This window comes from Trichechus manatus, unplaced genomic scaffold (assembly GCF_000243295.1).
Source record: "Trichechus manatus latirostris isolate Lorelei unplaced genomic scaffold, TriManLat1.0 scaffold00023, whole genome shotgun sequence".
Classification (NCBI taxonomy): Eukaryota; Metazoa; Chordata; class Mammalia; order Sirenia; family Trichechidae; genus Trichechus; species Trichechus manatus.
The window spans coordinates 16,253,499-16,267,544 of NW_004443959.1; the positions used below are offsets into that span (position 1 = coordinate 16,253,499).

Here is a 14,046-nt window from a genome sequence, read left to right on the forward strand (position 1 = left end):
GAATTCAATAATAGAATATCTGGAAAATTTCCAAATATTTGAAAATGAAATAACACACTTCCCCAAAATAATGAATAGATTTTTTAAAAAATTTTTTAAGTTAGAAAGTATTTTGAACTGAATGAAAACTAAAACAACATTTCAAAATTTGTGAAAGGCCACTAATAGTGGATTCCAGTATTTAGGAGGACATTTACAGCACTAAATTCTTATATTAGAAAAGAAGAAAGGTTTCAAATCAATAACCTAACCTTTCACCTTAATAAACTATCTTCGTTTCTAAGGAGCATTCTGACTGCATTTCTTCTAAGACTGATTTATTTGTTCATTCTTCTGGCAGTGCACAGTGTATTAAATATTTCTTGTCAACACCACAGTTCTAATTCACCAATAATTCAAAAACTACTGCAGCCATACATTTTTTTTTTCAGCCATACAAGGTTATCGAAATTTTTTATTAAGTACACTTTCGTACTTAGAAGAACTTCCAATCTCACAAATGTGATGAATCTTTAGGATACACAATTTATTCTTAAGATACACACATTATATACAGATAGTTAAAACTCAGGCTCCAAAATGCTCAATAAAGATGTCTGGGTGACACTTACAGAACTGACCTAGCAGTTTTTTCTTCTCTTAGGCAGACAGTTTTGAATCTTCATCAACAGTTTTTAGTAAATTCAATGGTTCATCTTTTGTCTTCTGTGTACTGTTCGGATAGTCACTGTGATCAATTCTCTGGCAATAAATATATCCTGTTTCACTGTTTGGTTCTCTTCCTCTGCGTGGCCATGAGCTTAACACTACAATTTTATGTAGCATTCCAGGAATCTTAAAAACATCTTTTTGATGATCCATTAAAAAGAGTACTAGAAGATCAGTTTTGCCATCAGATAAATTTTTATTGTCAACAATAGCTTTTGAGAGTATCTGTTTCATACAGCCATAGGGAATACCAGAATTTCAAGCCAGATTCAGAAGAGAGTGTGGAGCAAAGGATATCATCGCTGATGTCAGATGGCTCTTGGCTGAAAGCAGAGAATACCAGAAAGCTGTTTACCTGTGGTTTATCAACTACGCAAAACCTGTGTGGATAACAAATATGGATAACATTATGAAGAATGGGAATTCCAAAACACTTTACTGTGCTCATGTGGAATCAGTACATGGATCAAAAGGCAGTCGTTCTAACAGAACAAAGGGATACTGCATGGTTCAATTCTGCATAGTTCAGGATCGGGAAAGGTGTGCGGCAGGGTTGTAACCTTTCACCTTACTTATTCAATCTGTATGTTGAACAAATAATCCAAGAAACTGAACTATATAAAGAAAAACAAGGCATCAGGATTAGAGGAAGACTCATTAACAACCTGTGCTATGCAGATGACACAACCTCGCTCGTCAAAAATGAAGACAACTTGAAGCACTACTGATGAAGGTCAAAGACTACAGACTTCAGTATGGGTTACACCTGAACTTGAAGAAAACCAAAATCCTCACAACTAGACCAATAAACAATATCATGATAAATGAGGAAAAAATTGAAGTTGTCAAGGATTTCATTCTACTTGGATCAACAGTCAACATCCGTGGAAGCAGCAGTCAAGAAATCAAATGACGTATTGCATTGCAAATCTACTGCAAAAGATCTCTTCAAAGTTTTTAAAAGCAAAGATGTCATTTTGATGACTAAGGAGCGCCTGACTAAAGCCATAGTCTTTTCAATCACCTCATAAGCATACGAAAGCTAGACAGTGAAAAAGGAAGACAGATGAATAACTGACGCATTTGAACCTGAACCGTGGTGTTGACAAAGTATGTTTCAGGATAGGACCCCTGAAAGAGCAGAGTCAGAACACAGCTCTCAGAGAAAAATATATTCAAGGGGGACTCATTTGTTTCTAGAAGTGTGAAGAAAAGAACTGGAGAGTACATCTAAATTCTGCCTAGATCTATGCAATTTACGATTATAAACCAGAACCTCCAAGATGTAGCAGTAGAAGTCCTTGAATTAAAATGAGACCAAGGACACTTTTCTCATTAAAACCAATGTGACACTGTAGCTAAAAGCCAAGATCCCATGAGCATCTGTTTCAAATCTAATTTACCTCTTTCCTCCATTTAATGAAATGTAGTTTCAAATTCATTATATTGAAGTATTTTACCAATCATTTATATGGCTATATTAAGTGTATATTATGGTATTCTAATTAATTTTAAAGGCACTGCAGTGGCGCAGTAGTTAAGCACTTGACTGCTAACCAAAAGGTCAGTGGTTTAAACCCACCCAGCAGCTCAGCGGGAGAAAGACGTAGCTGTCTGCTTCCTTAAAGATTTCAGCCTTGGAAACACTGTGGGGCAGTTCTACTCTGTCCTATAGGGGCACTATGAGTCGGAATCACTGGACAGCAACAGGTAGTAGTAGTAATTAATTTTAAGTGAATTTCTATACTAAATCAAGTTCTCTGGAGAAGCTTCTTCGATTTTCCCACTAATATATTTTGGCCAAAACAGAAATTCTGTGAAAAAATAATTTACATATAGCTAGGAACTTGGTGGAGCCTTGGTGGAGAAGTGGTTAAGAGCTCGGCTGCTAACCAAAAACTCGGCAGTTCGAATCCACCAGCCGCTCCTTGGAAACCCTATGAGGCAGTTCTACACTGACCTATAGGGTTGTTATGAGTCAGAATTGACTCAACAGCAACAAGTTTGGTTTGAGGAACATGGTGGTAATAATGGTTAAGCATTCAGCTGTTAACTGAAAGGTTGGCAGTTAAAACCTACCCAGTGGCTCTGAAGGAGAAAGACCTGTCCATCTGCTCCCGTAAAGATTACAACCTAGAAAACCCTATGGGGTGGTTCTACTCTGAGTTGAAAATCGACTCGACGACACGGAACAACAATCGGTACTTTTACTCTTTGTTACTGTATCACGAAATAATTTAGTAAAACACTTAAATATTGAATTTTGGGACCTGACAAAAGCTTACAGTATACTCTGCTTAATATTTCTAATAGAATTTTTTTTTTAATTTCAAAAACCTGGGAACAACCTGAATGTCCATCAGTAGAGGAATGGTTGAATGACTCATGGTGTTTTATACTGTGATTAGATCTATAGGTATGATCTGAGAATGTTTTCAGGATTCAATAAGATGGTCTATGTAACGTATTCACAGCCTCTGGGTGGTGCAAATGGCTAATGCGCTGGGCTGCTAATTGAAAGGTTAGAGATTCAAGTCCAATCAGAGGCTCCTCAGAAGAAAGGCCTGACAATCTACTTCTGAAAAATAGCCATGGAAAACCCTATGGAGCACAGTTCTACTCTGACACAGGTAGGATGCCATGAATTGACTCGACAGCATGGTGCTGGTAATGTAAAGCATTTAGCATGGTGCCTGGTATATAGCAAGAGCTCAGTAACTAGTTGATATTATTATTACTCATAATGCCTTTGAATTGTAGTGGCTCACCTCTATCCATATTTGAGGTGCATGAATACCTACCAATCTGAATAAAATTTAACAGTTTAGTTCTAACTGACTGACAAGGCTCGTATAGGTGTTTAAGTTCTGCTATGTTTGTTTAAAGAATATTAACTATACCATGGACTGCCAAAGAAGGAACAAATCTGTCTTGGAAGAACTACAACCAGAATGCTCCTTAGAAGCAAGAATGGCGAGACTGCGTCTTACATACTTTGGGCATGTTCACAGGAGGGATCAGTCCCTGGAGAAGAACATCATGCTCAGTAAAGTACAGGGTCAGCAAAAAAGAGGAAGACCATCAACAAGATGGATTGACACAGTGGCTGCAACAATGGGCTCAAGCATAACAATGATTGTGAGGATGGCACAGGACTGGGCAGTGTTTTGTTCTGTAGTACACAGGGTTGCTATGAGTCAGAACTGACTTGATCGCACCTAACAACAACAACGTTTGTTTAAAAGAAAAATTATTGAGGCACTGAGGCGTAATAGAACAAACCATACCTAGGAGAAAAATAGATCCTGCTGTCTTCTCTGCCATTAGGTACAGCACTTAACCTATCTGGATTAAAACTTCCTCAACTAGAAAGTAATGAGATTCGACGAGATAATCTGCAAGTTTCCTTCCAGACCTAAAATGCTAAATGTTACTTTATAATAATAACTCAGTTTTTAAATCATTGAAATGTGAGAAGGGCAAACACAGAATCCAACTATCACAATGATCAAGGGTTAACGTTCATTTTCAGAATTAGTGACTAATCTCACTCCCAGCCTCACTGGCAACTCATAGCTCAGTTAGCTAGATGTTAAGAAAAATCATATACCTTTTCCACTCTCTTTATTAAGGTAACCCTGAAATTCGACGACTGCCAGAATTGCTTTCTAGTTGGAAACTTGCTTTCCTGCCCCTGGCAAATTACAATTTAAGGTCGGTAAGTAATAAATTTGACTTGATTTATTTCACTGCCAGGAGGTGAAGACACTAGAGAAGTAGCTAACAGCTTCTGTATGCCGGTGCTTTTGCTCAATGCTGGAGCGACTAAGTTGTCCTTGGTTGGGCTACAGGATGGTGATGCAAGGACACAGAGCAGCCCAGCTTTTTTAAGATGTGGAGGAAGAAAACCAACATTTATCTAGTGCTGGTGGTGCAGTGGTTAAGAGCTCAGCTGCTAACCAAAAGGTCGGCAGTTCGAATCCATCAGCCACTCTTTGGAAACCCTATAGGGTGGTTCTACTCTGTCCTATAGGGTCGCTATGAGTCGGAATCAACTTGACGGCAGTGGGTTTGGTTTTTGGTACATTTTTCATATATATATGGATTATAATTTAATCCTTCACTTTTATTATTTATGCATACAATACATATAACGTATTTGTGTATATATATATATATATATATACATATAATTTAATACTGACAGCAATTTAATCCTTCCAGTAATCCTCTGAAGTAAACATTATCACTTTCATTTTAAAGACAAGGAAATTTAAGAATAACAACACTACCAGTTAGAAAAGTAGATACCCTCAAAACATCTCATCTTTGTAGCACTCCACAAAATAATAGTTTTTTTAAAAAAAAGTAAAAAATCACGTCAAATTCTAAATATCAACAGGCTATTTCACTTAAAACTTGGAAACTTTCACTGCTTTAAAAAAAAAAATAAGCCTTTTTTAACCACACATTAAGTGGTTATTTTTGCTAAGATTGAAGTGATGTGCACGGGATGATGGACTGTTCCATCACGTAGACCTTTCAAATGTCTATCAAGCACAAAAATATTGAGAACTTGGGGTAAATCTTTAAATTTAGCATTATAATTAGCTTCAACAGTACATAACTTAAAATAACTTTTTCTGACACCCGTCCTCCCAAACTCCCAAAAACAAAGGAAAAGTTAAGTTTTAATGACTAATGGCGCACTGTCTCTCAAAGATGACTATCTCCCTCACCGTGGTCTTAGAATATTTTTACTAACTTCCATCATCTTAGCTACTTATGTGCTTTGACAAGTATGACAAGCTTGCACGGTGACTTCTCACTTTAAGAGCAACAGGCACTCTACTAAACACTGTTTTTGTAAAACTTCAATTATTCAATGGTGACATTTACATTTTTACCAAACCGTCTAAGCTATCCCATCCTTAGTCGGTAGCAGCGAATACTTACTTCCTTGAGTTTTCTTATCTTTGAAGGTTTTCTGGGAACTATGTGAATATAACTGCAAACGAAGGAAAAGAAACATAATTAGAAGATAAACATTTTGATAGAAAGTTTGAGCCTCTTCAGGGATGACTTCTTTTCAGCATTAAAATACACCAACCCACAGCAACTTAAAACTAAAATGAAGAGCACTATGAATGCTAGAATCCAAATTAATATACAGTACTAACGCCATTGGAGGGCAGCTTTTCATACTGGATGCTGTTAGCATTGCCCAGGGGAAAAGTCTCTTAGGTAATAGTGCTTTCCCTCATATATATGATTGTATTAATCAAAGAGATAGAGGGACCTGAGAGATTATGAAATTCAATTTTCTTTTTTAACCAGGTCTCTAAAAGCCCACAATAATAAGTTCATCAAATGTCCCATAGCTGGCCAAAGTCAGAACAGACACCCAGACTCTTTGTTCAGCTGCTTTTCAACTCCACCACTCCTTCCTGTTTCATGGGGTTTCATCTCTGTTTCCATTTTGCCAAAACTGCAAACTGGACAAGATTCACAGAACCGAAGTTTTATGAGTCTCAGTAACACAATTCTTGATGCTTGGGGACTTTTGGAGAGTTTTCTATATTCCTCACAAATAAAATGTTTTAAATAATAATAAACAATATCTTAACATTTATATCTGATATTAAGATTTTTTCTTGATTTACAAATATGCATATATATAAAACCAAAACCAAACCCATTACCACTAAGTCAATTCCAATCCATAGCGACCCCATAGGACAGAGTAGAACTGCCCCATAGGGTTTCCAAGGAGCAGCTGGTGGATTTGAACTGCTGGCCTTTTGGCTAACAGCCAAGCTCTTAACCACTATGCCACCAGGGCTCCAGACATATATATATTAAATTTCCTTTTTCTTCCATCTACTAACTCTACCAAATATATATATATATATATACACACACATATGTATATATTTGAGATTGTTGTCATTTTTAATGGTTTTAGCATTATTCAAAGAAGGATAAACTTAGAGTTGGTAGATGGAAGGAAAAAGAAATTTTAAAAAGTATTCAATAGTCAAAAGTCACAAACTCAGATGCCTACAGAGGCCAGGGAGGTAAAAAGTAAAGTTTGCCAGGGGTAGTAATACGGGGTGGTGGGGACTGTGGCAAGTGGAAGAGTACTTTCCCCTCTAAAATGAACAGTACTTCATTGCTCCAGGGAGCTGTTTTCTTGTAGAAATATGGGCAAATAAAACCAAGTCCTTTTGAACAATCAAACGCTCTAATTTTTTTCAATAGAAACCAAAAATCTATATTATTACATGAACTCTACTGATCATAAAATGTTGGCAGCCAATTAAAATCTTGGAGATTTAGAGAGTCTCCAATTTATAATCTCTGTTTATAAGCCCCTATATTAATTCTTCACAAGCATCTTCTAGTCATCATATTTTTTTCCAAATAGCTATTAGAAATTAGTTCTAAATTCCCAAATTCTATATTTGATCACGAACATTAATCTTCCAAATGAGAAAACTTGTTGCAGTGCAATGAACTGCTTTATATGACCCTCCTAGCCATAGTCTTTTTACTTGGATCCACAATCAACACCCATGGACGCAGCAGTCAAGAAATCAAACAATGTATTGCATTGGGCAAATCTGCTGCAAAAGACCTCTTTAAGGTGTTGAAAAGCAAAGATGTCACTTAAGAACTAAGGGATGCCTGATCCAAGCCATGGTGTTTTCAATCACCTCATATGCATGCAAAAGCTGGACAATGAATAAGGAAGACCAAAGAATTGACGCCTTTGAATTATGGTGTTGGCAAAGAATATTGAATATACCATGGCCTGCCAGAAGAATGAACAAATCTGTCTTGGAAGAAGTACAGCCAGAATGCTCCTTAGAAGCAAGGATGGGGAGACTTTGTCTCACACACTTTGGACATGTTATCAGAAGGGACCAGTCCCTGGAGAAGGGCATCATGCTTGGTAAAGGAGGGTCAGTGAAAAAGAGGAAGACCCTCAAGGAGATGGATTGACACAGTGGCTGCAACAATGGGCTCAAGCATAACACGATTATGAGGATGATGCAGGACTAGGCAGTGTTTCGTTCTGTTTTACACAGGGTCACTATGAGTCAGAACCAACTCGACAGCACCTAACAACAACAATTACAGCCATAGTCTTTGTAACTCACACACAATGATTGTGTGGGACTATGCAAATAAGGTATATGGAACCCTAACAAAGGGATTGGTCAGTTTTGCCATCCTGTTAGGCTTAAAATGAGCCACCTCAAAGGTGGGAGGAAAGGATCTCACGACCACAGAGGAAGAAGAGCCAGGAGCAGAGCTCATTCTTTGGACTTGGGATCCCTGTGCTGAGAAGCTCCTAGAACCAGGAGACAGAGAGAGAGTTGTAACACTGAAGATGGAGAGAAGCAGCGGCGGAGAAACAGCAGCAGCAGAAGCAACAGACGTAGGAGACAGGCAGGAAACCAGCAGGGGATGGCGTGGTGGACTTCCTGGCCCACAGGTAGAGAAAGATGAGCGCCTTTAGGCAGGAGGCTTGCTGGCAGAGTAGGGTGCCTCCAGGCACTTGGTGGAGCTGGGTTTGCTGACCCACTGAGATAGAGCTGAGCGCCTTCCAGAATGGGGTGCCTCAGCGTGCTTATTAGCAGAGCTAAAAGAGCGTCGTAACAGAGGCCGAGGGCCGTGGAGAGGCTTGCCTGCAGGTACAGTTAAGATGAGGCTGTCCTGATAGAAGAGCTGTATCCTGAGTGGTACTAAATCTGAATTGTAACCTGTTACTTCCCTGATAAATGCCATAATCGTGAGTATTGTCTGTGAGGTATGTGTGACCATTGCAACGAATTATCAAACTCAGCAGAGAGGGAGAGAGTGCCGTGGGAGGAACGGTTGGTGTCAGAATTGGTAAAGATGGCGGAGATACGAAGCATGTCTGACCCCTGCCTCATAGGAATCAGCCTTGGGCTGTTGATCTTGATTCTCCTTCCTGCTTGTGAAGCTAGAGGAAGTCAGATGCCTCTGCCATGCCATTTTTACACTTGTTAACTGTAAACAAAAAATAAAAATAAAAACAGAAAAATTGAGGCATAGAAAAAGCCTACAAAAACACAAAATACTATTTATTGTTTCTATGTTGCATTCTAAAGAACATATAGATAGAACAGACAAGGGAACAAATAATTCCTCGAAGATCCAATGAAACCGGGTCTTTAAATCAGGCTCTTGGAAAAGTTTGCTGGTTGGGCTTAGGTTTGCTTGGGGATGGGAATGGGGAGCGGTATTTGAAGCAGAGACTAGACAGTTAATGTGCAACTTCATTAATTGCTACTCCAGAGAATAAAGAAAGAAAGACAACAATTAGAATCAATGCTAAACATTTTACTAGACTGTATTTTATTTATTTCTCACAAGAATACTACAGAGTAGATATTAGTTAATCCCATTTTAGTGAGAGGAAACTAAGGCTCAGAGAGGTTGTTTAATTTCCTAAATGTCACTCAGATAAAGCCAACATTCAATTCAACCCAGGTCTTCTGACTCTGAGACCAGCACTCCCCTCTCTCTGTCACAGTTGCCTCTGTAGCCACTTTCCTCATTTTCCTGTTGCCCTTTACTCCCCAAGGTATAAATGAGTGGTAAGGGAGATTCGAGAACAGGATGAGGTGTAGAAGAACAATGATAGTTTGATTTAAATAGCGCTTCCATATTTGTATCTCAGCAACAAATTCATAAATTAGATAGGACAATATCTCTACTATAATTCAAATTATTTGGAACCCCCTCAAAACATACACACACCATGCCCTGATCTAGATTCTGTTGCAAACATGGCTTTCTCCACAAAAGAAATAGTTGATTCTAGGCTTTCTGGAACATTTACTTGTTTGAAAAATAATTATTACCCTATAACAGTTTGTTTTATAAATAAAAAAATCATGTTCTTCCTCTCAGATTAATTTATTTCAGAAAATGGAGGAAACATTTGAAGCATGACTGGATATCAGGTAGATTTTTACCGTGTTTGTCTTTTCAATGTACCGTTTCATAGCAATTATTGAGAGAAGTGCCTAGAGGGTTAATATATCATCGGTTTCACTTCAAAGTTCATTTGCTGGTAGTACAATTAGAATATTATTTTCTGGTAAAAATTAATTTAAACTGCTCAATGGCTTGGTAATTACAGAACATACTTTTCTAACAAGCGCTAGCTTACTGATCCAAAACCCATTGCCGTTGATTCAATTCCAACTCATAGTGACCCTATAGGACAGAGTAGAACTGCCACATAGAGTTTCCAAGGCTGTAATCTTTACGGAAGTAGACTGCCACATCTTTCTCCTGCCGAGCGGCTGGGGGGTTCAAACCACCAACCTTTTTTGGTTAACAGCCAAGCACTTAATCACTGTGTCACCAGGGCTCCTTCAGCTGACTGATACCAGTGGAAATCAAGCCCAAACATTTTTCAGAGCTTTGTTCACCAAAGTCTGGATTCAGACTTCATACTTCATTGACCTAAAAAGTAGTGAAGAAAATGAAACGCAAATGCCTCTCCATGTTGAACCTCACATACAAGCATTATCTGTGTATTTTATAGCAATGAAGGCACGTGGACAATGCAAAATAACCAAGGCTGACAACAACATCAAAATCCCACCTCCCCTCTCTGTTCAATGAATGGGACCACACTGCCTTCCTTCCAGAAAATAATATTAAGTGTTAAGAAAGCTGGGAATGGAAACACTTCAGAGTTTTTCTCAATACTTTTGCTGTATATCCAAAATAGGTTTAAATAAACCATGAAAAACTCTCTACAAAATTAGAGATATAATATAGTCTATTAGAAAATGCCCAGGCCCACAGGAAAGAGAAAAGTTAGCATCCACTGTGCATTTTGCAGGCATTATGGTGGGTCTTTACGGAAGTTTTCTTCCTCATTTGCTAACATATAAAACATATGCCAATTTTACAAGGGAATTTTTTGGGGTAAAAATGTGCTTTTCATCATACATTTAAAAAGATTTTAGTATTAAAAAGGATTTTAAAGTTGATTTTTGTACAACAATATTCATTTGTTGTTGTAAAGCAACACAGAATACTGGATTCTGGCAGTATATCAGCAGTTCTGAATCACCAGTATAACATTCTACTAACCCTGAAAAAAATCATAAAATCACATATCTAGAAAAATATATATTCTTATCAGTGAATTCTGATACTTAGCAGGATAATCATTCTAATAAATTTAAATCTAAAATGTTATGACATTAACCCAAATTCTACCTCTTACCAACTGTGATATCAGTGACTTACAATTCTTCTATGAGAACTACAGAGTAGAGTGTTAAATCTGCATCGTTGCAAATGTCATTAAGAATTTGGAGCCAAAAACCAGCTCTCACACAAAATCACACTATCTGAGTGGTCCAAAAATACGCAAGCTGCTGATTTAATTTAGAGTAGCCTTCAACTGGTAGTATCCCCAGGCATTTGGGGGAAAAACGCAAATCTCTCTGGAGAAACTCACTTTTTTCTCAACCCTCAAAGAGTTTTCTCGAATAAAACTCCATAAAAAGTGAGTAGTTCCCACTCAAAAAATAACTAAATCTACTTACAAGGAAATAATTGCTATGAGAAAAAAAAAATCAGCTGAAATGGCAACGTAGAATCAGGCTTCAAATACTGGGATTATAGACACAGATCGTAAAAGGACAATATTTCAATAAACAGTAAGCTTGAAATTACATGCAGGACCAAGAAACTATAAAGAATGATAAAAAAGATTTGAAAAAAGAACCAAATACAACTTTTAGAAATGACAAATTACATAATTGAAATTTAAAACTCAATGAATGGGTTTAATAGCATATTATACACAGCAGAAAAATTAATCAGAATATCTAAAGAAAATATCTAGAATGTAGCACAAAGACAAAAGGGGCGGGACATGAAAAGGAGGAGTCATGGAGGGTACAGTGACTGAGATGTGCTAACCCCTAACTCCTCAGATCCAGAAAGTAAAGACAGAGTAAGACAGAGAGGCATTCTTTGAAGAGATAATGGCTAAGAATTTCCCAAAACTAATGAAAGTTACCACACCAGAGATTCAACAAAAGTCAATAAATCCACAGTCAGACATAGCAGAGTTAGACCACAGCAGATTAAAGTCAAAGAAAATATATTTTAAATAGGCAGAAAGGATAAAATATTACTTTCAAAGAAGTGAACAATGATAACTGGCATCTCAACAGCAACTCCTAAGCCAGAAGACAATAGGAAAACAACTTTCATAGACTGAAAGAAACTGTCATCACAGAATGCTATATCTAACAAACATATATTCGAGAAACATGTGAGAGAGGACTTTCACTTCTAGTAACAGTGGACTAAGTAATTCAGATCAACCCTTCCACTAAAGACAACTAACAAAACTGGACAAAATTAAAAAAAAAAAATTTTTTTTTTTTTTGAAACATAAGACATCTAATAAGATAGTGAGGAATTACCAGGCCAACATCCAGAAAAGGAAGAAAATCCAAACACATAAGCCCAATATTTGGGGCCATTTTTGCCCAGGGGTTATTGCTAATTTGGAAGAGATAGCTGAGAGGTTGAACCATGTTTTTGAGAGCCTTTTATGGCTAGCAGGCAAAAGTACTTCTTTGGGGCCCACCAACAATGGAGTATTCCTCAAAAACTATCTCTCATTGTGAACCAGAGGCACAGGGGGCTCTTAGGAGAGCATGCATCCTGGCTTCAGGCCATGTGGGTGGCCCGAATTATCTCACAATCTGAAACTGTATTAAGGGGATCATAAATTCCTGGTGACACAGGTATCTGGCTCAAGCACACAAAAATCCTCTTTGGCAAACAATACCATCTTATTCCTCAAATTATTTCTACAAATAATTTTTAAAATATTCAGCACACACTCAAAGTTAAGTAGACAGATGGATAGAGAAGACAACTTAAAAGAGAACAAGCAATAACAATAGACATTGTGGCTTCAGCCTCACTCCCTCATGGATCACTCACTCTTGGGAAAGCCAGCTATCGGGTCACCCTATGGAAAGACTCACGTGGCAAGGAACTGAAGCTTCCCGCCACAGCCATGTGAGTGAACCCCCAGTGCCAATCAAGGCTTCAGACGACTGCAGCCCGCATCTTGATTGCAACCTCGTGAGATAAGCTGAGCCAGAACCACTCAGTTAAGCTGCTCTCAAATTCCCGACCACAAAAACTGTGGAAGAATAAATGTTATTTTAAGCCAATAAGTTTGGGGTAATTTGTTAGGCAGCAATAGGTAACTAAGACACCTCCTAGAGAAACTCTTTCCCATATGCACTGTCAGCGTAAACGAACGTTTACAGCAGTGTGTTCATTTTAGCATAAAACTAAAAATGACCCAAATTATCCATCCACAGACTGGATAAGCAAACTCTGGTATAAATGACTACAGCTAAATGCTATCAACATGGATGAGTCTTCCAAACATAAAATTGAGTCAAACAGCAAGTCACAGGAAAATATGTAAAATATAACTGCATTTATATAAAGTTCACAAACATAAAACAATCTATCCTTTAGGGATAGATTATTACAAAAGGATGATTATTTAAAAAGTCGAAATAGTGCTTATCTATAGCAAACGATAGGAGTTCAAGTAGGAGATTTTTAAAAGACTGATAATGTTCCTTTTATTAATCTGGGTTGTGGTTTACACAGAAGTTTGTTTTGTTACTATTCTTTAAACTGTACATATAATTTTATACACTTTTCTCTATATGTGATAGAGTTCAGTATAAAACAAATGGAATTAGCAACAACGTAAAGAAAGTAATATCTTTCAAAGGCAGACAACAAAAGCAGGTGATGCTGAGGTGGGTCAGGAATTAGTGGAAGATTAAGAAATTAAAATGTTCTAACAATTTTGGCCCCTTCCATTCTGTAAAGGAAGCCTTTTCTGATGCCCTGAGCCTAGACAGAATTACTTCTGTGTATCTTGGCAGAGGTATCACTTTCTCATTTGTATGCCTCGTCTCCCCAAAACATTCACTATAAAGCCCTCGCAGCCTCGGCAGCACCCTAAAAACCGCCCTACACAAATCAGTGCACAAGAGCTATTTACTGAAGAACTGCAAGACTGATACTAGCACTGCGAAGCAATTTTTATGACAGTTACTAAGAAAGCCTAGAAAAATTATAAAGAAACTGAGGCACTCTTGGGAAGACAATAAAGTATAAGAGTATAAACATAACAGTGTTGTATGTGCAAAAAGGTATCAAAGGAATTGCAATACCAGTTTCAGACTTAAAAAAAAAAGAATTAAGTTGACATTTTGAGTG

General features: G+C 37.6%; 1 protein-coding gene across 1 annotated transcript in view; it reads right to left on the reverse strand.

Annotated features, from left to right (window-relative positions):
• Window positions 1-14,046, reverse strand: part of DCDC2C (doublecortin domain containing 2C) — a 146,983-nt gene that overhangs the window by 131,336 nt on the left and 1,601 nt on the right. Inside the window, exon 2 of the mRNA XM_023728231.1 lies at window positions 5,665-5,716. Within this exon, the coding sequence (XP_023583999.1) occupies window positions 5,665-5,716 (52 nt within the window). The remainder of the gene's footprint in view (window positions 1-5,664; window positions 5,717-14,046) is intronic.